The 25,467-nt window shown below is 44.2% G+C and overlaps 1 protein-coding gene across 1 annotated transcript; it reads right to left on the bottom strand.

Annotated features, from left to right (window-relative positions):
* Positions 1 to 781: 781 nt before the first annotated feature.
* svilc (supervillin c) lies at positions 782 to 25,467 on the bottom strand. The gene is made up of 33 exons (XM_069675814.1): positions 25,389 to 25,467; positions 22,653 to 23,126; positions 21,635 to 21,790; positions 21,367 to 21,531; positions 20,938 to 20,972; positions 19,575 to 19,636; positions 16,868 to 17,013; positions 16,484 to 16,712; positions 15,779 to 16,299; positions 15,561 to 15,687; positions 13,534 to 13,581; positions 13,360 to 13,422; positions 11,777 to 11,851; positions 11,595 to 11,670; positions 11,483 to 11,515; positions 11,209 to 11,395; positions 9,467 to 9,633; positions 9,268 to 9,381; positions 9,046 to 9,182; positions 7,251 to 7,398; positions 7,003 to 7,148; positions 6,725 to 6,900; positions 5,479 to 5,623; positions 5,086 to 5,392; positions 4,859 to 5,004; positions 4,672 to 4,774; positions 4,383 to 4,590; positions 4,168 to 4,301; positions 3,928 to 4,083; positions 3,523 to 3,666; positions 2,516 to 2,628; positions 1,634 to 1,789; positions 782 to 1,430 (listed from the first exon to the last, which is right to left on the bottom strand). Exons 2-33 carry the CDS (start codon positions 22,928 to 22,930, stop codon positions 1,341 to 1,343), a joined length of 4,791 nt encoding a protein of 1,596 aa, XP_069531915.1. The 5' UTR covers positions 22,931 to 23,126; positions 25,389 to 25,467; the 3' UTR covers positions 782 to 1,340.

Genomic DNA, 25,467 nt, shown 5'->3' with positions numbered 1-25,467 from the left:
TTGTGAGCATCACGGATTAGTATGTTCATTCCTATGAAAGCTGCTCAGTCGCACATTAAGCTAAAAAAAAATTTCAACGAAATAACTCTGATTTTTAGGATAGCTTCGTCATCATGCGGCCCATAAAACAAACTAGCACTAGCATTTCTTTAAGGCTACACGTTCACTATGCTACGGAAATTTACTCTGGATTTGACTTAACCTTACAACTTCTACGACATAATGATTCATAAGGACTGTTTTATAGTTTTTTACTGGAAAGATGAGAAACTTAGGTAAAAGCCTGGAGGACTTTTTAAGATCTTGAACTTGTTAGCATGCTAATCTTAGCATTTAGCTCAAAGAACCACTGTGCCTTCACAGCATCACAAAGCCGCTAACATGCTAGCAAGTCAAGTCTGTAGCCTATGTACGAACCTCTGAAGTTTCTGTATGATTCCTTTCTGTATGAAAACATTAATTCTGACAACCAAACGTTTCAAAAAGCTATTACACACTATGAAGATATTTAGTGCGTCTGTGTGTACTGCTGTGTTCTGCGGGTGTTTTGAACAGTGTGTTGATTGAGGTGAAGCAGAATTAGCGTGTGTTGGGCCAGAGGGATGTTATTGGAGCATGGCTACCTGCTCTTCCATGCATAGCTAATAGTGAATCCCAGAGGGGTCCTAATAAGGCATTACCCAGAGGCCACAATAAACACATGGGCTTAGGCTTCAAAGCTTTATGCACACAGTGCCGGCAGACAAATGAACACATTATTACACTGTATGACACACGGCTGTAAAATTGAGTGAAATACATTTGTTTGAAGAGGTTTTTCATCTGTTATCTGAGCTGCAGCTGTTAGCATGCAGACATGTTTGATGGGAACGTATTGATTGAGGAGGAAACATTTAGAAAGTGGTTAGCCTTTTATTTTTTTCTTTGTTTACATTGTTTATTAGCATTGATCTTTTTTTTGCAAGCACTCCTTTGTTTTCTCATCCTTATCCCACAGTTTGTTACTGATGTCCTTCCCTCACTCCCACACATCTTTCTCTTTGTATCTCTCATTGATTTGTACAGAAAAAATTCATAGGAAAATGTGTTTTTGTTTTTGCTCTGAACAATAGCTACGGAGAAATCCATGTCTGATAAAAAGTCCACACACTCGTACTAATTTGACATAAATAAAAGTGAATTCCTCGTCTCTTTTTATGACGTTGTGAGCAGTCCTTTGTGCAGCGACGTGGCGCTAATACCCCCCTGCCATCTTCCTTTCTGGGTGGAGGAGGAAGCCCCTGCTCCCCGCCTGCTCCCTGCTGCAGAAGCGTCACCCAGCCTCTGCTTGTGTACGCTGTCTAGCAAAGCAGCCCTTTGCTTTTCTTCAGATCAATTTGCTTCCAGCTTGGCAGGGAGGCATATTCATCTCTCTTCATTTCCAAAATAGTCTGAAACATAATTGCAGGGGTTTATTTATGAGGGATGCGATGTAACAATCAATTCATATAATAAAATATAAAAGTCTCAACTGAACTCAAGATTTATCATCTAATTACAAACATAAGAGGGTCTATTTATGAATCGCAAAACAAGGCGAACACTGCAGGCTGCTGGTTGAAACATGTCACTGCATGCTGTTTTATCAGGTTACCTGGAAGTCTTGATCGGACAGGTAGACCTCAAGGTGCTGGGGGTCCACTCCTTCAGGTAAGGGGCTCCGCAGCAGCTCCTCCAGAGGGTACTGGGTCTTCATGAGCTGGGCCAGGGCGTCCTGCACCAAGGTCAGCTTCACCGGCGCTGTGTCGCCCTGACACATAAATCAAACACACCCAGGGGAAAGAGACAGATGTGGTTGTGACTGCCAGAAGGATTGAAGAATTTGATTGGACAAAATAGAACATATTGTGGATTTGCTTGAGATACTTTGTTACTTCACAATTTCTCAGAGATTTGATGGTACAGAAATAAGTTTTTCTGGCAGGCAATTGCAAACTTTTGAAGTGCAGCGAACAATAGAAAAAAATCCACTGCTGTCTGTGTCAAACAGAAATGGGAGAAACAATAACGCCTTGATATATTTCCCAGCGTCACGGACAGAGAGCTCTGTTGGGAGAACATAATTGAATTTTTTGAGACTCTAAAATTGAAATGTATTCTGGGACATGATGAATGCTGGAGGCTGTGAGGTAGAAAATGACAACGTTTTTTCGCATTTATGGGGTTTGCCTTTTAATTTTCTTGTTCAAACTGTCAAGAGACTGCAAAGAAAATAATGAAAAGTTTTAGAGTAGAACATGATTGCTCTTCACTTTCTGAATGGACAAACTCATGGCTCAGGATTAATACCTCTTTACAACACTCTTAGCTGCTAGCAAAGAAGCTATCACATAAAAATGGCTGCAACCGAACCCTCAAAACGAAGGACAAAAGGAACTATGATTTATGATATACACATGACATTAAATGGACGTACTCCTGTAGAAGTACAATGTACAGATGAGAAACTGATCTTCTGTCTGGATGGTGTTTGTACCTGTGTGTGGGCTCCCAGGCTCCTCTCCCAGCGGGGAAACACGTTAGTGAAGGTAAGAGGTTCTGCCCCCTCTAAGACGAGGTAGGCCTGCGGTGGGCGTCTTGGGTTCATCTCTGGAACACAGAGAAAAATCAATGTCAATTACCGACCATTTCATTTTTTGAGCCATTGTTTCCTTTCGAACCAATGACAGCATATAAAGATGGACGACGCGTCTCCATCTGGTCTCATTGTACGAAATTGAAGCCAAAATAGTAGTGACTGTAGTGATTGTTTTAGTTACGTTTCCTCTCGACGTTCCTCCTCTAGTCTGCTAATCCAGAAAAGATCGGTTGCAGGAGCCGGATTTGTCGACAAAGCTGTCAATCATCCTTTTAACAGCATCAAATAAAAATTAAAAATAAACTTGTTGAACACTTGGACGTAAATCAGCATGATAAGAACTAACTATAATGACAGAAACCATGTTTGAGAAAAATTTATTTGGTCTGTATTTTGATTTTATAGTTTGACTCATGTCCCATCTGTTAACATAAAGGAGGCAGGCTTTATGACCTATACTGCAGCCAGTCAGCGGGGGGTGCTCCAAATGTTTTGGCGTCACTTTTAGGGAGTCATTATGTCATCCATCTTTTTGTCCAGTCTATAGCACTTTATATGCTGCAGTTCTGCATCAGCACCGTAACAAAGCTCCGCCGTCATGCAGCCGCCCCAGTGTGTGTTTTTACAAAGTGTTCAGGCGTTGCGGAAGCAAAATGTGCGCGAGATGTAAACAAACAAAAACTGCGTGCTTCAAAGACACACACAGCACTTTTCCGCCCTGCCGGCTCCGCTATTTACACTGATGCCGTTTTACCTCTGTTACTACCCCTGATGCCGGCTGAGAGGCGGAACGACTTCCGCCTCCGTGCATTCTACATAGAAGACGGAACGTAACAGAGGCGTAATAATCCCGCCTTGAACTGGCAGTGTAAAAAGGGTTAATATTTCAAACAGTGTCCTCTTACCTTTGCAGTACTGCAGCGCCGTCTGCATGGCACACCTCCTCTCGTTGTGCCAGCAGCTCCAGGCTGAGGCCGAGCTCTCCGTCTGCTCCGGCTGACCCCTCTGCCACAGGTAGACCTCCAGACGGTTGTCGAGCAGGAATAAGGCTGGTGGACAGACAGGAAAGATAGACAGGGCGAAGGTTAGACGATAAAGGGGATTAGATTTATAAGTTTGTTTTTCTTGGTGGCAAGAGAACATGATACAGCTTAGTTAGAGTCAAAGTTAGATATAGATAAAAACAGAGCAAATAAATGTGCAATAAAAAGATTATTCATTCTACTTTTTAGTGACTGTTCATGTAAAAAAGTTGCATTGGATAGAAGTGCTCTGTCTTCTACTGCATATGGAAGTGTGTGTGCTCTCACCTGGCTGTGGTACTGAGTACAGGCTCTCCTGGGTGAACGGCATCGCCATCATGAGCCCCGGCAGCCGCGTTGGACTCTGCAGCTCCTCGGCCCGGAAACTCCCCGAGGTGCCGCTCAGGTGGAAGAGGCGAGGCGTGAAGTTATACTTTCCTGGATCTGACACAAGAGAAGACACGTCATTGGTTTAACTTTAAAGAAAGGTCTGGAACGGAGAGAACAACAGTCAGAGCTGTTTGCTACCTTGCAGCATGCAGTCGTACGCCTTCCTGTCCATCTGCCCCAGCGCTGTCCAGAAGTCTGCAGGCTCTGAACCTTCCTCCACCACCTGCACCTTCACAGGGCTGCTTTTGCTCAGACCCAGCTCCGGTGGACACCTGATGAAATGCACAAGCTGGGAAATTACAATGTCAAAATAATCACGATAGCTGCATTTCCTGCCATCGTAAGTGTCTTACATTTGAGTGAGACGCTCCACCGCTCTCTTGCCGACCTCTCTCATGCTGACATGAGCTTTACAGCCAGTCCAGAGATACAGCACCCCCTGCTGGCTGTTGAGCAGGACAACAGCGCCCCTGGACCTCAGGCTTGCACAGCAGCAGTCCACCTCTAACAGAGAGCCCTCCTCTGGGAGCTCTCCTCGCACGCAGAACAGACGCCACTCGGCTACAACAGACAGAGAAGAAAACACATTTTAATCACAGAAGAAAACAGACTCAGGAAGACAAAAATATACCTGATCAGTACCTGCTTTAGAGGACGCTTCGTCTCGCTTGCCCCTGTGAAGGACCAGACCTCCCTGGAAAAGCTGCAGGAAACAGGGAGGCTCTTTTCCCTGAGGCACCACCACCTGAAGAAACAACAGAGGTGAATTTAATTATACTTTAGGTTTTAATCGTGAATATAAGCACATGATGTATTTTTAAGAACGTACCTGTGACTCTTCCTGGTTCTTCATCCCGATGGACAGGAAAGCAGCCGTGTCCCGCCCACTCACACACGAGTGACGGCCCCTCCAGAGGAACAAGGCGCTGTTTTCTTTTTGTCCTGCGACGCCGTCATCAGAGCCGTTCATCTTATCTGCAGCAGAGCAAAACATTTGTACATAAAAATAATTGAAGGCAAAATAAGAAGTGAGTGATTAAGAGGAGTGTGACTGACCGACAGCGCTGACGCTGTACGTCCAGCGCATGACGTAGGAGTCTCCCTCATGAAGCTGCCCCGTGCTCTCTACGGGACTTTCACTGTCATCAAACTCCTGGACGTGCCAGGTGTCCACGCCAACCGTTCTCAGCTCCATCTGACGTCCCTCCTCCAGAGTGATGACCCCGTGCCCCCTCTGGACATCAACCCCAGCCAACACGTTATGGACCAAACCGTCTCCTTCCAGTGTCTCACCTGATACAAGAGCCTTGGCGTCGCAAGCGCTTAAGAGGTCTGACGACGGATGAGACGGGACTGGGACAGGCTGTGAAGAGATGGAAGTCAGTGTCACGATCATGAGTATTTTGTGAGCTGTAGCAGTAACTTTTATAAGTTAATAATGAGGTGAACCTGCAGCTCCGCAATCACAAAAGCAGCCTCCTCCTTGGCACCGCCCTCGCCCGTCCAGTCCAGGAACTTTGCTCTGAACAGAGACGTCTCGTTGTGCTCTGAGACGCAGCCGAACAACGCCCAGCTGGGGCGCCCCTCGCCTCTCCTGAAGTTAAAGGTGAACAAATGTCACAAAAGTGAGCGGAAACATAGTTATGAAACAATTCATTTGCTCCAGACCATAGCTGGTCCAGGCCAAATCTGTACAGGAAACAGAATTTTCACTTCCACTGAACAGCAGAACAGCTTCTTGTGTTGGCCTGAAGCAGACATTCACAGATACGTAAACTTCAATGACTGTAGTGATTGTGTTAGTTACGTCTCCTCTCGCCGTTCCTCCTCTACTCTGCAAATCAGGAACAGATCGGCTGCAGGAGCTGTATTTGTCAACAGAGCTGTCAATCATCCTTTTTACAGCATCAAATAACTAATTAAAAATAAACTTGTCGGAAAAATGAACACTTGGACGTAAATCAGCATGATAAGGGCTAAACAAAAGAAACTGTTTGGGAAACTGTCCATCCTGTTTCATCATCACAATGCATCAGTGCAGAAAAGACAGATTGACAAAGAAAAGGACTGCACAGATCCCTGATCTAAACCTCATCCAATCCCTTTGTGATGAACTGATAAGCCCTACTGCAAGCAACGCCTTATCACCCAACATGCTGGTGAGCCTCTCTGTTGCTTTTGATCCTGAATGGGAGCAAATCACTGCAGCCAGGTCCAAACATGTGGAGACAACTCCTCACAGCAGTGTGCACAGTGTGGAGCGTACTGTAGGCAGACTGTAGACTGTAATATCTGCGCTCAGCATGGATGTATGTTTGCACTGTGCTGCAGTAAATGGGTTTGTTTGTCCACTTGTTTGAATGTTCTTGCCAGCTGCAGTATGACAGCGTGTAGTGCTGGGATCTAACAGCATGTCTTGTGGACCAGTGCTGCATGCTGGGTTTTTTTTTGCAAGCTATTTGCATTGGTTTTATCATGTGCAGTAAAGACCTGCTGCTGTGTGCTGCATGCACAGTAAACATAACAAGGTATGCCGTCTTCAGTGGAATTAAGAGTGGAATTACATCCTCCGCTTTAATTGTGTGCACCAAAATCCTCCACCACTGTTTCTGTAATGAGCCCTAATATCGATGTGCTGTTATTATTCTGTGTGAAGTGTGGACTAAAAGCTGAACTGCCTGCTGGGTGGACTCACAGCGGTATGCCGGGGTTACACTGTGTGGGATCCAGCGGATTGACTCGACAGTTGCTGTAGTCGTACGCTCCGACCCACACTTGGTGAGTCAGCTGGAGGGCAACATTCCTCCTGCTGGGCGAAACATCCTGTCCGCTCCACAGGTACACCTCACCGCCGAAATCAAACACCAGGGCCTGGACACACACAAACAAATCAGCGAGTACATTCGCCTTGTTAGGGCCGTAAACTAATTAGAAACAACATATGTACAGTGAAGCAACAGGAGGATCCAGAACCTCATCAGAGCCCAGCAGGGACACGCTGGGGATGGAGGCCCAGGCCTGTTCATGAGGCACCAGTCTGTTCTCCACCAGCCTGTACACACAGTTAGACTCTGTCACGCCACGTTCAAAGAGCTCGTCCTCCTCTTCTGCACCGGCTCCTGTGGGGAGAAGAAAACACGATGAACACAGATCCAACAGATCTTTATTGTCTGGTAGTTTTATAATTCATCCTTTACCAACTGGATATGTTGACCTCTAACCTCTGTATTGAGCCCGTCCTCCTAGAAGGCTCCAGAAGTCCGCGGCGAGGCTGCTGTCACAGTTCAGCCCCTCCTCCAGGTGGACGATCTGAGAGGCCTGACAGCCGAGATTTCTCTGACTGTGGATGAACGATGCGAGCTCAGAGGCCTTAAAACAAACAAAAAACAGAACATGCATGTGGAATTAGCGTAATTATAAAGTGATTCCTGACACCGAGGTAAAATCTTTTGGCCATCAGATCCTGCAACCCAACTGTATTTCAGCTTAATTGCTAAAGTTTCTATCAAATTTATTCCAAAGAAAATGAAACTTATTTGCAGAATGACGTCACCTATTTTCCCCAAACAACCTGCAGAATCCTGCAGCTCTTTCTGCATAACAGTAAAAGTACTTGTGTAAAAAACAACTCAAGTAAAAGTAAAAAGTAGCTCATTTAAAAAGTACTTAAAGTAAAAGTGTGTTACTTGTCCACCCCGCTGATCTTTATAATAAACACATTTTTCCAAGGTTACCATACACACGCATCCTATGCAAATTAATTAAAAAGAAACTTTGTTATTTTCAAACCTGGCCCCTTTGTTCACATGTTGTGGTGTCAGATTGAGAGATGGACTTTTTGTCAAAGAGTAAGATCCTTTGTTTAACCACAAACAGCAGATGTAAAGCTCTCTTCATAGCCGCCAGACTCCATCGACAAAACCAGTGATTTTTCCTCACAGAACACGGGGGTTGCTGATCGTCTACCGCTGCCTCGATTGGTTAGTTTGTTTGTGTTGTTGTGTGGTGGTTAAAGGGTTAGTTCGGTTCCAAACTAACGTGTGTTATCCGTAGATATTTTAATCAGTAACAAATGAATGTAAAAATGTACCAAATTATTTTACTACATTTCAAACATACTTAAGTGAAAGTAAAATGAAATATACTCAAAAAAGTACACCAAAAAAGCTACTCAATTACAATAATGCGAATACTTGTAATTCGTTCCACCTCTGGTTATACATGCATATTGCTTGTTGTTCTGCGTGTGTCAAAACTGGCTTTAATAATCATTGCATAGCTGTTTCTGCTGCTTTGTGTCACTTGCTTGCATGGCTGCATGCGCTGACTAAAGAAAGCTTTTCTTACCATTACCTATTTTGTAACTGTAGCTGTTTTTATTTTTTTGTTGTTGCCATTACTTATATTGTGTATTTTGTATCCAATGCTGTCTTTATGGCGTCTTCTCATCTTCTGTCTGTATATTTTGTGTACTCGGTGGTTTAAGAACATCTGGCCAAAGGACTAGGACAGGTTGAAACACAGGTCCATTTACAGAACTGTCTATTTAGCTGTATTGTCCTTATTTATTTAAAACAAATATTAATAGCTAATACACATTATATATTTGAGGTAATCTATGTTGATAACATTTCCTTAGTAAGCATCAATAGTGTCAACATTACCTCAAGAAGCAGTGTTAATATATTCTGCTGCATGTGCGTGCTGCTCCACATGCTCCTCGGGGCATCGTGTGTTTTTTTTATGCATTTTGTGGCATGAAATGGTAAATTTAAAATTTAAATTGTTCATTTGCAACACTCAGAGAGATTTTCTTCACCAGTATATGAAGTGATGTTTCATGGTCTTTGGGTGTATGATAATAAGGTTTTCAAAGGAAGTGCACGTTTTCCAACATTCTAACATAATCTGTTTCCTGCCTTACACCTCGTACACCTGTTACATGCCACCCTGTACTTTAATGTCAACAACATGCTGTCTTGGAGAATGAAAACATGTTTTAGTTCTCAGTGTTACCTTGGCTTTCTCTTGTTCATTGGCAAACTCCCCGCTCCACAGGATGCAATGCTCCGGAGTGACCAGCAGGTAGCAGTCTCCGCTGTTCAGCGAGCGCACAGAGGGCTCCACCAGACGCACCTGGACATGCCGCCTACCTGTCCCACACAGGCACCAGTTAATATAAAAACCTGAACACAAAGTCACCATTACATAAATCGAGTAAACCAAATCTTTTCTGACCTTTGATGTGGATGAGCATCAGACTGCTAAAGGGAGGATACAACTTTGTTGTCGGAGCATCTGAGGAGGAGATGTCTTCTGATCTGGCGTGATGTGAATCTGAGTTCTTGGACTCTGTGAGAAAGCAGAGTTAAAGAAGCTGAACTACAAAGAAAATTTAAAATAAAGGATATAAAAAAGAGAAAACAGTCCGACTCACTGTTCTCAGCTTGCATCCTCTCCTCAGAAGCTGCATTGACTCTCTCTCCCATGTAGTCCTGCCGGACGTCCTCCCTCGCAGCCAGAGCCCTCAGAGGGTTTCTGGAGCCCTGAGTCCGACGGGACGGACGCACTGACCGCCGGTGCTCCGCTACTGCTGAGGTCAGCCTGAACACACACACAACACACACAAATTCAGACATACAGTATATCTCTTGATTTAATTTTGGTTTGACCCGGTGTTCTCTGCTTCAATCAGCCAGAAACAGTGAGTCATCTATTTGAGTCACATAGAAACATTATGTCAGACGACCACAACAAACAGCGAGTCAGTCTGTCTTTAGCATTTTTATATAATTGAATAATAAGCAGAATTGTATCTATCATACAGCCACTATTATAACTATTCTCATGAAAATAACTCAATACATATTTGTCTATATATTGATGCATGTATATTGATAATTACATAAGATTAAAGTACTTCCATTAGAGAAATTGATCATGACAACAGGAGGCCCACTAATGGCTCATTTAGTGCTGGAGGGAGGCAATACTCTTTATTTTACAACACTTAGAAGTCACTGCAGATGTTGCACCCCCAAAATAAACCGTCCAAAGCTCATCCATCTTCACTTTTTGCAACTTTTATCTCTCCTGAGCTTTTCTTAAAGGGGCAGTGCCTTCTTCTTAAAGGGTAGGTACAACATTTTTTTCCTCTTTAAAGCCAGTAAGCATTCAGGTAAATACTGTTTCTAACTGGTTTAACTTACATTTTTAACTAGTAATAATATTGAATATCACTTTAAGTCGGACAAGCCCCAATTATTTGTAAATTGGATCAAAGAAATGTTATCACTAAGTCCACTAGAAAAACTTACAACAGATGCAAGCCCCATCAGAAATTCATTGACACCTGGGCCTCATTCATAGATTTCTCTCTGACTCTTTAATCTTTATTTTCGATCTGTTTCCTCTGAGCCATTTTACTTCCTACTGATAGTTGTGTGGAGATCATGCAAATGTACGTCTCTATTTGCACAGTAAGTATTGCTAAATATTCACTTTTATTTTTTTGGTATTTGTGTATCTATTATTCTTTTTCTTAATTGTCTAGCTTTTTGGTTGTCAGGGGAGGACGGGGGGTCAGCGGGAATGTATATTTGTTTGAATATGTTTGGTTATGTTCCTTGAAAATAAACTATCAATAAAAAAGAAGTCATCTTTTCAGTGCGCTACACAGACAGCATTTAAAGGGGAGGTCTTGTATTTTTCAACCTATGTTTTTCTCTGAAATCTAACAGTAATGATACAGTTCAGCAGTGGAGAACTTATGATAATCTTTGCAATAACTAGAAATGAGAAAAAAATAACATTTAGCTCGAGTTTGAGTGTGATTCATGACGAGGGAATCCTGCATTTTTCAACCTCGGACCTATTTTCATTGGCGTGAAAATAACTATTAAGCTATAATGTAATCCTTTGGAGCAATTACAGACGAGAAGTTAAGCCCACCAAAAGAGCTTGTTTTGTCATTGTCAGGCTTAGAAAATATCCCGAAAGTATTTAACCGTAAAATAAGCTCTTGACCTGTCAGAGACCATAACATATTATCCTCTATTTATTATAAATTTACCTCAAAAGACCACCAGATAGATGCAGCTTCCATCTACCTCATCATTGAAGACATTCATAATAACACGAAGCTGATAAGGCTGAAATCTGTAGGAAAAGCATGCTCACATGGGTGTGTTGGTCTGACACAGGACGTCCAGGTCCTGCTCGCTCTCTGTGGCAGCAACGCCTCCACATGGTGCGGGGGCGCAGGCGGAAGGAGGCGACTGATCTCTGTAAAAACCTCCATCAAAAGCGTTTGATTCGTCCACAGGCGTGTCCTCCTTTACGGGCGACTCTGAGGGGCTCTGCACAGCTGCAGGGGGGGCGAGACAGGTGACGTAAAATCAAATTTACTGAAGGCTTTAACAACTTATACTATTGAACATGTGCATGAGTGTACCTTCAAACTGCATCAAACACTGCGTGGAGGTTTCTGTAAGGCAAACAGAACAGACGGTTAAGAGAGAAACAAAAGAAAACATTTTTATCATATGAAATAAAGCAGCTCTGACCTTCATATGTGCACACTGGAGAGTCTGCGGAGTCTCTTTTGTTGTCCATCTGAGTCTCATCCTCAGCCCCCTTGGCCTGTACAGAGTAACAGACGTGTTAATGTGAGACAGAGATGAGCTCGTCTGTAGATCTTAATATCTAAACCATTAAAAGATTTAAAAGTAATACCAGCCTGCGTCACCTTCTGTCTCCACTGTGGCTGAACGGGGTTCTTGGTAGGAGAGGAGACTTCCTGTGCCTCGAAGGAGAGACTGGTCTGAGGGTGAAGCGAAAAGAGAATAACATGGGTGATGTAATTTAACAGGTGAGTGAGGGCAGACGTGCATGACCAGAGGAAAAAATATGATTCAGAACAAAAGTCGAATTAGGAAAACAAACATCTGTATGTTCTCAGGGTCCACTGTTTCCTCACACTGTCAGAGTGAAGGCTATCTTTGCAGCAGTGTTAAGAGAGATGTTTAAAGTGCATGTTTCCAATGCAGTTTGAATGTTAAAATCTGTGAGGCTACTTTGTTCTTATCATTGCAAAATAGTCTTCTTATTTTAACATATTGTCATGTGGAAAAAACAAAAATTGACCTAGAAAATACAATGTTTTGAAAGGTTTCCTTGTTGTATTGTAATCAGGAGGATTTTGACCCGAGTAACTCAAACACCTTCCCCAGTAAACACACGAGAATGCTCTCAAGATGGCAAAGCTATCAAGATCAAACTTAAATTGTATCAAAATCCTACTAGGAATCATATTGTTTGTTAATATTGTTCTTTTTGACTTGTTGCTTAAGGCTGCTCCGCATGGCTAATGTGTACAAAGCCTAGTTATTACACTATTACTACTATTATTTTCATATATATGTAAAGTTTATCGTGGATAATATTATTTTATTTTGTCTGGTTTTTCTGCTTCCTGTTTTTGTTCCTGTTGCAGCTGCTTGTGTTTTCATTGCTCACAAATCCAAATTATGACAACCCCTCTAAAGATTAATAAGAAGAAGACTTACTTTTAAATATAGCATACAACGAGAAGCATTCATTTTATACTAGTTAATAATTAGAACAAAGAGAGACATGATGTGTGGGGAGTAGAGAGTGGGAAATAACATGCACCAAATGATCAGCAGAGCAGGAGTCGAACCTACCAACTGAGATAAACCAGTGCCCTGAAAGCTGGCTCTTTTTGAACAACTAGGTCAAGTAAGTCTAGTATGTGGCTGACCGCATCAGGTCAATGTGCGCTTTTGTGAGCAATGTGTTACAAGGACTGTCCTTATGAGGCCGATGACGACGTGTTTGAAAGCAGGTGCGCGCGGCGGACGCAGGTGAGGACAGAGGGTGAGCATCGGAGGAGCAGCCCCGCCTACTCCCCAAACAAAGTATCCAGAGCCGTATAGACAGAGAGTCGCGTCAGTGGAGGTCCAATATGCTCCATGATCCGCCATTGCGATGTCGCAACTCTCTCTCTCTATGGCTGTGAGAGTACCGTCACTCACTCACTCAGCCAGTCAGTCACATACAGACCTGTGTGTAGTCTGTAAAATAATGTTGTTTAAGTTTAACAAAATCTAATTAGCTTTGGTGTTTAGGTTTGTGTGCAACAGGTCAGAAAAAACATTTCGGGTTTAGAAACCACAACCGTAAAAGAACCGCAGAGTCGACTCGTTAGTAAAACCTCACACGTCATCAGTGAGACTTTTCACTGCATACAAAACACTGCAAACCAAAAGGCCGCGGTTAAACCTGCCATGCAGCGGCTCAGACTATTACCTGGTTGAAACACATGATATACTGAGGTGTGCTGCAAGAAAAGACAGAGGCAAAGACGGGTTCCTGCGAGAGAAGAGGAGTTAGAAGAGAGAGAGAGTCTAAAGCTGTTGTAACATTAGTGATGGAGATAAATCATGGAGATCTATGCACTTCTCATTAGAGCTGAAGACTTACCCAGCTCTGAGGGTCGACTCCTTCCACAAAAACACTTCCCGTCTCTTCCTACAGAGGGCGGCATCGGGGAGACAGGGGGATGGATAATCAGAATAACAGGAAACACATGAAAATGTTTGAATAAGTGGAAACAGTAAAAAACAGAGCAGAAAAAGATTTTAATTAAGACACACACAAACATGCACACACATGTACTGTCACTGAGTTGGAGCTGAGGTCAAAAGGTCATAAAGGCTCAACATTTAACCACCTGAAGAATCAGTCTGTTTGCATTCCTCATCTTGTTCTAAGATAGTAAAACTCATCTCAGTTCATAAACACATACGAGTCTGCATGTATTCCCTGTAACTCTACTCTGATCTCAAGACATTTAGCACCTACCAAATCCAGAGCGCTGTTGCTAAGAGATGCAGATATCTGGTTTCAGTGGAATGACAAATAGACCGATCAATCCGCCACCACCCTCTCCTCTGCTTTTGGATTTAAGGATGGCAGGAGGAGTGAACCCAACAACCTCTCTAATGTATGCAATCTTCTCCCCAAGCCACGACACTGCTTTTCCAGAGATTTTATGCTGCAAAAATCTGTCACACACGAGTCGAGAATGGTTGGAAGTCTAGGGTTGTTTGCACAGCAGCTGCAAATTTCAAGTTAATAAAATGCTTTTTAGAGGTTCTGCAACATTGTCTGAAAGCTGCTGTTTGAATATCATGCAAAAAAAAAAGTCTCTTTTTAAGACCTGGCAGTAATGCAGCCTGTATTTTACACAATCAATAAGGTGAGTGTTTGCATGTGGTTAATGTTTGGGTTTGTTATCTGACAAAATCCTAAAATAGTCCAGTGGGCAGAGATAATACTGATCATTTCTGAAAATAGAAACAAGCTGAGAACATATATTTCCGACCACACGAAAATAAACAATATTGATTCATGTGCCGATGCAAAAACTTGTATGTCCCCATAAAACCACTCTTGCACGACACATAAAAGGAAGGGCCTTGGTTTGGTTTCAGAAGAGAAGACGGATGTTCTTCAAACAAACTCTAAAACTCATAATGTGAAAGCTGTCTTCTGTTTTTATTTATTTATATCAGGCTGTAAAAATTAATAGTCTGTGGCGTCCCATGTGCAGAGGCCATAGTCCTCGATGCAGCAGCCCAGGGTTCAACTCCCAACCTCGGCCCGCGCATGTCAGCCTCTCCTCCCCTGTTTCCATCTTAAAAAATCTTAATTAAAAAAATAAATAGTATGAATACAAATTAAGTCTTTCCCTGTCTTATCTTTGATTGATGTACACAGTAATGTTTTATCACTGATCATAAATAATAGCATACTTTAATGCAGTATTTTACAGCCCTAATGGTGTCTGCAGGTCTTCCTCTCAGGCTGCAAGTATAAGCAGCCTCCAGCAATCAGAAGCCCCTTATACACTGCCAGCTCAGGCAGGATTATTACGCCTCTTCTTTTATGTAAAACCCACCAAGGCAGAATGGTGAGGCAAAGTGCTGTGTGTGTGTATGTGTGTGTGTGAAGCTCACGCTTTTTGTTTACATGGCACACACGTTTTGCTTCAGCAACATCGGAACGTTGTGTAAAAACACACACTGGGGCAGCTTTACGACGGCGTTGGTTCAATGGCTAAGGCGGCGTGACGGCGGAGCGCTTCGTTACGGCGCTGAGGCGGAACCACAATGTAAAAGGGGCTAGAGAATGGAAGAGTAACCTCTAAGTAGCCTGAGAGGCAAAACCCAGGGAAAAAGACTTGGGATTGCCCCCAGGGTTCTGAAAATGTTGCTTTGCAAAAACAAAAAGTAATTCATATTCTCTACTGCTGCACTGTCCACCATCTACTGACCATTAAACTTTATTGCTCTCCGCTGACGGTCTGAAACCCACCGGCTCCAAACAGGATTTGCGATTAAAGCTGCTGCAATAACAAAGAGTTCTCTCTTTACAGACGAGCGCAGCCCCTGATTCTGAAGCTGTGGCTACCTCATTAATGAGTGTGATTTTTCATTGTTTCTTACCTTAGATCTGCTGGTGTCGGCCGTCTCCTGCTGTTTCATGGTATCATCTGCCAGTGTGACCTGAACATGCCCCATAGCTGTGCTTTCTTCTTCTATCTTCCTCACAGTCTCCTCCTCATGTTGACGCCTTCTGGACAGATGACACAGGATGCATTCAAGTTCAATTAGCATCCACAAACTGCTGAGAGCCCCTAAAATATCACCATTGAAGCACAAACCTGCCAGTTGTTTCTGAGCCGTTTCCCACAGAGGGAACCAGCTGCTCCTCCTGAGGACCCTCCTGCTCCGTCAACACTCTGACCGGCGTACAGGCGATGGTTTCCCTCCTGGTTCGAGCCCTCTGCCTCCAGGGAGCTCCAGCCTCCATGCCTGCAGCCGCTCGTCTCTCTCTCCTTGGCGGTACGGGGATTTCCTGTTGCTCTGTGACCTCCATCCTCCCTCGTATCCCTGCCTCCTCACAGCCTCCTCCATTCTGTTCATGTCTGAGCGGCGCATCCACTCGACCGCCCTCCGTCCTGCAGCTCTTCTTCAGGATTCCTCTCAAGCCGGGCTCCGAGTCGTAGCGCTGCAGGCCATGCTGGGCGGATGCACTGAGCTCTGAAGTCACATGACCGGGGTCCAGTCTTGGCTGGGAGAGGCGTAGCTCGCTGGGTTTCAGGTTGACAGACGAGGCCTGCTGTCTGTCGGACAGATGAGGGGACAAACTGAAGACGGGGAGCTGAACGGGGCCTTTCTGGAGCTGAACAGAGACAAGGGAGAAGTTTATAAAGAAATAATGTTACTTAAGCGATATCACACGAGAGGGAGTGCTGTTACTCGGTCAAAACTGACTGTTGTATGTTTTCCTATAAAACTTACTGAGGTTTCAGCGTATAAAACATGGTATAAACATAATTTGACTGTATTGTTTTGGCTCTACACACCAGGCTGACCTCCTCCACAGTGATGGGCTGCGTGCGGTACCGAGCCCCCTTCTGCCTCCGTCTCTCAGGGGGCCCCTCAGCAGGGCCGCCCGCCTGCCTCCCCGGCAGGGACAGTTTGTTAAAGAGGGCCAGCTTCTCACTCATGCTCAGCTTGCAGCTCTCATCACCGTCCTCCACCGACTCATCCTGCACAGGTTGAATGTCCGCTGGTGGAGCCGGTTTGGGGGCGCTGCAGGGCAACACGAGTACACGTGGTTTAAAGCAGACTTAAGGATGTATGTCATAGGTGGTTTTGTTGACAATAAGAATGCCAGCCTTACACTTTGAACACGTGATCAACCTATGTAATAAATCTCACGCCAGCTGGACACTCAGCTTCCCCACCTGATTGCCACAATTTCCTCGGAGGTGATTGGCTGAGTAAGAAAGCGATGGTCGTTTCCACGGCGCATCCTGCGCTCATGACTGACGCTGCCTGGGCGGGGCTTCAGGAAGGCCGAGGCCTCGGGGGAGGCGGTCTTCTCCAGCTCCTACAGAGGAGGTTCACAACATCTTTATATCAACACGTGACATCTGACGGTGCTCTTTTTATACAGGTGAGACCCCAACATTCAGGTCACATAGCAGCCTCAGTCAACAGCCTAAATAAGTAATAAAGGAGACCACAAAAATGGCAGTGAAAAGTCCCTCTCCTGATGCCTCCTGTTCTATTTGTACGGACAGATGGAGGGAGGGGAGGCGGGTCAGATAGCCAGTGAATAAAGAAGTTAGAAATGCCAGCCCATCAGGTCACAGTGTAACCGGAGCTCTGCCAGCTTCAGTTACCTCTCCGCCTGCCTCCACGCAGCAGCAGGCTAATTATAACAGCGCTGCTGTGGTTGCTAATGGTTATACAGTGTCTGCCACGTTTTCACCTGATGCTTCAAACTGTGCCGGAGGTGAAAGGCAGGAATGTAACTGTTGAACTGAAGAGATAAACCACTACATGTTTGGTGCAGAGACAAACACCTCCAGACTGATTTAGAAGTGTATTAACCCCGCTATAAATTTAGTCTTTCTTTTAATAAGCACAAACAGACGCACTGTAGCATGGATCCAGGGGCAGCACCTGTTTCACCATTCATATCCCTCAACGTGATCAGGTTGTGTTCTGCAGCCTCAGCAGAGGCTCACTATGAGACGCAGACTGAAAGGTGAGCAGCTGAGGTGACAGAGCTTCTCTTTAGCTGTTCAATATGTCTCTCAACAGCATATAACAGTCCATGATGTTAGTGTTTAATCAGGTATAGGACAGCACATTCACAGACCTTATTATTAGATGTATTCTGCAGGGAAATACAGTATAACTAAGTACATTTACTAAAGTACTGCGATTAAATACAGATTCAAAGTACTTGTACTTTACTTGAGTGTTTCCATTTTGTGTAACTTTATCTGCTCCTTCTCACTGCAGAGGCAAATATTTGCAGATGCTTTTCACTCCACTACATTTATCTAACAGTGTTTATTATGCTTCAGATAACAATTTGTCCTTCCTGTCCAGTGAAAACCATGAATCTTGCAATTTTTTTAATACTAATTATTACACGGCTGTGTTAAAGACTTGATTCTGATTGGTTAATTACGGCATTCCAACGTCTGCTATTTCTTGATAACAGGCCGTTGCTATGAAGAACAGACTGTTGCTATGACGAACAGACCGTTGCTCTAAAGAACAGACCATTGCTATTAAGTGCAGACTGTTGCAAGGAGGGACAGGTCGTTGCTATGAAGAACAAACCGTTGCTATGAAGAACAGACCATTGCTATGACGAACAGGTTGTTGCTATGAAGAACAAACCGTTGCTGTGAAGAACAGACTGTTCCTATGAAGAACAGACCGTTGATATGAAGAACAGACCGTTGCTATGACGAACAGACCGTTGCCCAAAATTACAGACCATTGCTATGAAGAACAGACTGTTGCTAGGGGTTCAGCTCTAATCCCACAATCCGGAGGGCTAACTGTAATCATATCAATCATACTTCGCGTCAGGGTCCTGCTCACCCTGTCAGGGTTCCATTACGCGATACAACCTCCTCACATTATTCATACATATTATGAACTAAATGTTGGTTGCACAGTGTAATGGCTACACCAAGGATGTTTACACATAATTTTCTAAAAGTGTATTTTACCATCTAATTAAATCTGCAACATTTTTATCGAGCAGCATCAATTTGAGATACTTAATGTAAATCCTGCCTCTAACAGGATTATCAAAGTTGTTCAATAGTGGCACTGGTTTAGCTTTATTCAGCTGTCCAATGTTGGAACAACTGGAGTTTCTGTGGAAAAAACTCTACCTGGCAAAAGAGTAAGAGCCCCATTGAAGGAGGAGGCAAAGTAAGTAAAGAGGGTGATTGATGGGTTATGAAAGACAGAAAATCAGACAGGCATTTACTCATTCAAGAGAGCCTCAAGTTCAAATCCAACTGGATCAGTTAGTAACAGAACCTGCCCTCTTATTAACACTACAGGGGGTTTTTACTCTGCCTTTACGATAGCGCTGAGATCGGGTTTTAATTCAGTGTGTCCTGTGTTGTTGGTAGTTGCCAGGCTCTGAGAAACACAGACAGCAATCAGGATGTCTTTGTGACAACACAACAACAACTTGGAAACACTAGGGGGTTGGGGAGTTATAAAGTTTTCCACTGTGAGTGTTACTTTATGGGTTTAAAACATTTTGCATCGCCACCAAGCTGTAAACAGCGATGTTTTTCTGAGCTGATGAAAAGTGGATTTTTTAGGTTTTTAAAGGACAGCAAAGATCTGAAAACTTCTCCCTCTCCTGGATACATTTTAAAGTGCTATTCTGGTTAGACAAGTTAATCTAGCATCTGACATCCTTTGATCAGCCTATTTGCTTTGAGTAAACCTATGAATAATAAATGTAATAAGATGAAGAAGTGGGGAATATCCACAGACTGACTTAGACACACAATCATTCCAGCAGCAGTCATCAGGGCGACGGCAGACAACAGAGGAAATAAGCAGGTCACGAGCAGCAGTAAGGATCCCGTTTCAGTGCGGTGACGAACATAGACTCACTTTAAACAAAGACATCTTGGCCGCCACGCTCATTTTGGCTCGGTCGTCTGTTTTCACGTCAGCTGTGAAGAAGACAAGAAATAATTCATTGTGTCAATAGGATGCGCAAATAAGCAGCGTGTGTGAACTTAACCGCTAATCGAGTGAGCTGGAAATATTCTCTGTTTGTACTCTACTATGTTTATCTGACAGCTATGGTGACTAATGTCATTTTAAATTAAGATAGTACATGTGTCCCTTTGTGAACCTTTAGATGTGAGTTATTAGTGTTTTTTCCCCCTGAACTTGAACCTGAATTTATCTCTCTGAGGAGAGAAGCACTTTAATTTGGAATCACTCGACAGAGCTAACAAAGAGCTAACAGCTAGCTCCAAAAAACTCGCTCCTAATGCTGCTTACACTTTGATGCAACAGCACTAGCAATACAACAGTCCCTGTGCTACAGTAGGATATTATAGGCAGGACTTCTAGTTACACTGTGTTCTGGGTACTTTTTAAGTAAATCAGAGTCCTTCTTCCCGCACAGATAGTTGTGGTATGCAACTTCTTGTCCTCAGTTGATCTACATATTGTCCTGATAGATTTTATATTAAAGTTGCTCCTTCTCACTAGTTTACAAGGTAAAAAAAAGTAAAACAGGATACCGATAACACAGCGACGCATCCCTCCTGAACAACCCTTGTCATCGCCTATCTTTACCTATTGATATTTGAATGTTGTTTGCACTTTAGCTTAAGGCTAACAGGCTACAGAAGCACGGCGGCACATCGGGGGAGAGAGTGTTCTATCAGGACACGACGAGGCTTGAAAGCGATCCTTTCATGCGAGGCCGCAGAGCATCTCACAGATGGCAAACAGAAGCACCACACTGATATGAGAAGCTACACTTCCAGCCTGTTAAAACATGCAAATGAAATTGGTCACATTTTAGAAAGTTTGAGCTTAAACCTGTAACTTATGTTGTATTTAAGGAGTTATAAACCTGCAATGTAGATGCCTGAAATGAGTCCAAATTGCAGTAAAATCTAGATTTATATTTGTTTCTGCACAGCTGCACAGCTTTGCAAAAACATGCTTGTAATCTTTTTATGGCGAGGGTAAGAGGGGGACAGACTGCCCCGCTTCTCACATGGTTTTTAATGGACGTAGAGCTGTCATCACTGAGGAGATCAGACATTGTGAGCCTATAAATAAAACCTGATTGATTTAATAAGCTATTAAAGGAGTTTATGGAGGCAACTGTCAAAGTTTGATCCAAATATTTGTGTTGGAAGCAATATATTTGTTTGGTGTTCATGCTCACTCTGTTGCCCTTTAATATCTATCTAAGATATGAACCCTTATTCTCAGAGTGCAGCGTTACCTTTGCAGTTCTCCTCTTCTTCAGCATCCACCAGCCTAGAGGAAAGAACAGAGGCAGAGCGTGAGATCATGGGAGCTGATGTCATCTTTAATCTCTCCTCCGGCTCCTGCGCGTTCTCTTTCGGATCCTGCTCCGAGCTCTCAATGCACGTCTTTGTGCTTCAAGCAGCCAAGATACTGGGTCATATTTGCATGCTCTGTATAGAAGCACTGCTGAGATAAAGAAGGAGGGCAAACACATGCAAACGACAGCAGCCATTAAGGTGTGACTTATGAGTGAAAAGCAAATAAACACACAAACCATCGGCAACATGAAAGCTTTGGCTACATGTAAAAGGGACAATCACACAGAACACTGCAAACAGCATCTCCTCCTGGAAAAAGCAAACCAGGTGTCTCTCCTGCAGAGACCACAGCACACAGCGCCTACCCGCCGCTCTCCTCCATCTCATTGGCTGTGATCGGCTGCGTCCTGAAGCGCTCGCTGTTCTTGCGGCCGCCACCTGACCCGTCAGGGAGGTAGCGCCGGGTGCGTCTCCGGCCCCCCTCGGAAGCCAGATCCAGAGAGGACGTAACGCGCCCAACATCTGGGCAACTGGTGTAAACACGGACAGATCAGGAGGGAGAAGATGTTGAGGCAAAAACAGATATCATAAGAGAGGTACACAGCTGGATCACACACATGCAGGTGATCATACACTGTCTCGGGCTGCGCTCCGCTCCCCGTCTGCTGCAGGAGGGCGCTTCTCAGCTGGCCCACCGACACACGGGTGTGGAGCTGCGGGGCGTCGGGTCCAAGAGGGACGGGGCACCCCTCCCCGCTCAGCATGCTGGCAGAGTCCTGGGAACCCTGCCTGGAGGGGGGAGGGAGGTGAGGATGCAGGAGTTGGGGGGGGACGAGGGCATGAGGAACGCTCTCAGAAATGAGAAGTACAATGTTGCACCTTTCCATCAAGAGTCTGATGGAGAAAGGCGCAATGTTGTACCTTTTTTCTGACAGCCAAATGCATACGGAGAATCATACTGATTCAATGCTTGCACGGATTTAGACCTTTAAGTTTGAATAATCTACAAAGGCTGCAAAGCAGTTGATTAAGTCAAGGATCCCGAGCTAAAAACCTGGAAGTATGGCCTGCGTGCATTAAGAAATTAAAGGGATTTGCATTGGAAATCTGCAGTCAAATGCAAAAAAAGTAACTTTAAATATCTCTCAAACACCCTGACTTACTTCTTGCACTTATGACTAATATCAAGAGCTATAAGAACTCCAATGCAAACAGGTCTGGCTCAGACTGTGTTCATGCTTCTGGAGAAGAGAGCAATCAACTTGTAGAAAATTGTGCATGTTAACATCCCTGCTGCTCTCTAAGTAGCAGCTACCAAAACAGTTCTGTCTGTGTGTGTTGACGTCAAGGTTGCAGCAAGTGACAGGTGTTATCAGGGTTAGCAGGAGGGCACGCTGCTTTTTTGGTGTTTGGACAACTTAAGCTCACAACAGAGATGTTTTCATGGCAGTGTCCTAAAGGCTGCATCTTTTCCACATTAAAACGCAGGTTTTATGTCCTAAGAAACAGAACATTTGTTGTGTTTCCAGCTGAACACTGATCCCGTCTGTAAACGGATCAGTTTAAACAGCATCATTGGCTTTTCTGGAAGCCCTCTGTAAAGCCTGGGATTTTGGCATGACTCTCCTGGTTCACGGCAGACATGACTCACCTCCTCAAGTGGTTGCCCTCTGCGTTGTCAGCTTCTACTCCGTTAGTCACCCCTCTCGTCCTGCCGTTCACTCTCTCACTGAGGACGTCTGACTTCAGGGTCCCTCTGTGGGCTCGGGTAGCCGGGTCAGGCGCCTCCTTCCCGTCCCTCCTAACCCACTTGGAAGGCAGCTCCTCCAGGTTGCCAAAGCGCTCGGCCAGCTCTCGCCTCCTCTCGGCTTTGTAGCGAGCGATCCTCTCTGATCTTGGCTCCAGGACCGGGTTCTCTGTAGCGTCCATGTTCCTTTAGGAGGGTTCAGTCAATTCTTCTCAGGAACAAATGGAAGATATGTTGGTTCAGCTAAAGCAAAAGACGTGGGCCAAACTTTCTTCCAGTAGAATTCAGATTCCATTGGAACAAAGGGCTTTGTTTGCTGACCGTCCACCGCTCAGGGGTTGCAGAATACTCCGCTCCTTGGTGGATGAGACATCGCTCCTGAGAGAGGAAAAAGCAAACAGAATATTAACTTATTCCTCTAAAAGTGCATCCTCTTCTCTCCTCCTGCTCCAGCCCGTGTAAGATGACCTGCAGCTCTCTGCGGTGCCATGCAGGAATCTCCCCTTGCACTGAAACTCAACACCACAGCAGCCAAGATCCACTGAGTCCAGGCCTCGGTGGCAGCGAGTCTGCAGGCCTGCTGCTCTTTTCCACACACCAGGATGTAACTTTAGCTCAACAAGTCCTTGTTTCCTCGTCCAAATGATATCTAACAAACTGCACAGCCTGTCAATACAGAGCAAGTTGTCTATCAGAAAGAGAGCTTAAATCAAATAAGGGATGGTTTCTAATTTCAGCGTGCACTCAGAGATGAACCAAAATAGTCCCCGCTGGCTACATGGTTGCCTGGATGTGACTAGACAACACAAACAAAGGCCTGAGACCGAACTGATGTGACACGATTTGCATTTAAAGACATCAGCTATCTTCGCAAATGAGCGCCCGTGTGTGCTGACAAATAGGCACAAACATAAATGTGTGTTTGCATATGTGTCTGTGCCTTTTTCCGAAACCGTGCGCGTCAGCATTCCTGCAGCAGGAAGCACAATGGAGGCAGAACAAAAGAGGCGTGAGCCGCGGACTTAGCGCAGCAGCGGGGCTGAAAGCTGCTGGTGGAAGCAGAGGTCACAAAGTAAAAGATGCGACTTTAAAGTCTAATTTATGATGCTGCTGCTCTTAGACTGCTAGAATCTAGTATAGAGGGGACAGAGGCGATAGATGTATATTAAACACATCAAGCAGAAACAGCCTAATATACAAAATGATGTAACTTTGAGTGTAGATACAAAAGGACGATGACCTACAGTGCCCTAATGAGCTGAGCTGTAAGACTCCATAATCCCTAACATGAGACAACAGGCTGAAAGTGAGTATCTGTGTTTGCACATCAAAACACGTGTGTGCTTTGAACACAAACATTCAGCCACCCAGAGCGCAAATCCTCTCAATCATCAGGCCCTGAGCAGTCTGACTGACGCCACGCTCCTGTGCGCTTCTGCTGGCTGAACATGAGGAAGAGAGGAGAGTGACCACACTTGTTTAAAGAGCAACAACAACAACAACAACAACAACAACAAAAAAGGGGACAAGCTGGAGGATTGTCGTTCAGAGGGGAGAATGCCACCCAGGCTCAACGTGGATCATGGGCTTCTAATCCAGCAACAAGTAGTTAACGCTGGCTTGGAAATGAAGCGGGTGGATGAGCACACAGGAGCCTTTCTTTAGCTCATAAATTCAAATAAAAAAAGTGCAGAGGGTTTAACAGAAGGCCTTCAGTGCTGAACTCAAACCCTCCATAAAGTTTAACACATGAATTCCTGAGAAATTTCCTCAACTATAAACCTGCTCTGGGTGTATTTGTACAGGCTGATTCCGCCTCTCCTGGCTGGCCGACCTGCACTAAAGGCTCCCAAGAAGCGTCATCATTCAGAGACAAACTCTTACCTTCAAACTTTAACTGAATATATGAACACAAATGGCACATGTGGCAGTATAACCCATGAATATGCATGTTTGTACAGCCCTGCATTGTCCATGAGTAAAACAGGAGCAGCTGCAGTCTCTGTGATACCTTTGCCTGATCTTTATAATAAAAGCATGTGACTACAGAGCTTCCTCCTCATGCCACAGCCTCAATACACTCATTAGGGATGTAGCACATTAATATTAACATCACGTATATATAATAAAACTTTCAATATTTCGAATTGATTGTGAAAAATGGAGATGGAGGGCACATATCAAACAAATGGTTTTAGGCTTCCAAAAATAATAACAATGGATCAATTCACAAGTTATTTACAGAAATGTATAGTGAACATGAAGTGTTCAACCATATAGGATATAATAGGAGTAATACGTTTTAAAACACAAGGTTTTAGGATTAAAAGTTCCAACAGTTTTGCGTAATTTGTGCGTAAAACCTGCCGTGGCATTAAAACATTAAACTATGGAGTCGCCATGGCTGTTACATCATTTTTTTGGGACAATACTACATAAAACTCTTTAAATTGTAATACAACACCATGACCTCCATGTTCAATGCCCCAAGTTCAGCAGGTCAGACGCAACAACCAGCAACAGATGAGTGGCAGGAATAAGTGGCTTGTCATAAAGTATGCTCTCAATCTGCGCTCGGTTCGATTACTTAACTCTAATTTAAAGACAATTAATGTAGATTGAAGTTAATTGTGTACTTACTTGCGCTGCGCGCCGTGTGAACTGGGCATGAGTGGAGCCGCAGCCCTGCCTCAGACCGGCGGTCCCTCCCCACGCGGAC

The sequence above is a fragment of the Semicossyphus pulcher genome, unplaced genomic scaffold (assembly GCF_022749685.1).
Source record: "Semicossyphus pulcher isolate SPU_LCO1_2020_fin unplaced genomic scaffold, fSemPul1.0.p SCAF_25, whole genome shotgun sequence".
Taxonomy (NCBI): Eukaryota; Metazoa; Chordata; class Actinopteri; order Labriformes; family Labridae; genus Semicossyphus; species Semicossyphus pulcher.
The sequence above is the reverse complement of the archived record's forward strand: the minus strand, read 5'-3'. Positions and strand labels throughout refer to the sequence as shown.

What these genes read in the sequence shown, in the direction of transcription:
- svilc (XM_069675814.1), bottom strand. Translation starts at nt 22,930, where the DNA reads ATGGACGCTACAGAGAACCCGGTCCTGGAGCCAAGATCAGAGAGGATC. An exon ending in GAGGGCAACCACTTGAGGAG is followed by an intron (nt 21,791 to 22,652) that starts GTGAGTCATGTC and finishes TCCCCCCTCCAG; the next exon opens with GCAGGGTTCCCAGGACTCTG. An exon ending in CCCTGCTGGGCTCTGATGAG is followed by an intron (nt 6,901 to 7,002) that starts GTTCTGGATCCT and finishes GTGTGTGTCCAG; the next exon opens with GCCCTGGTGTTTGATTTCGG.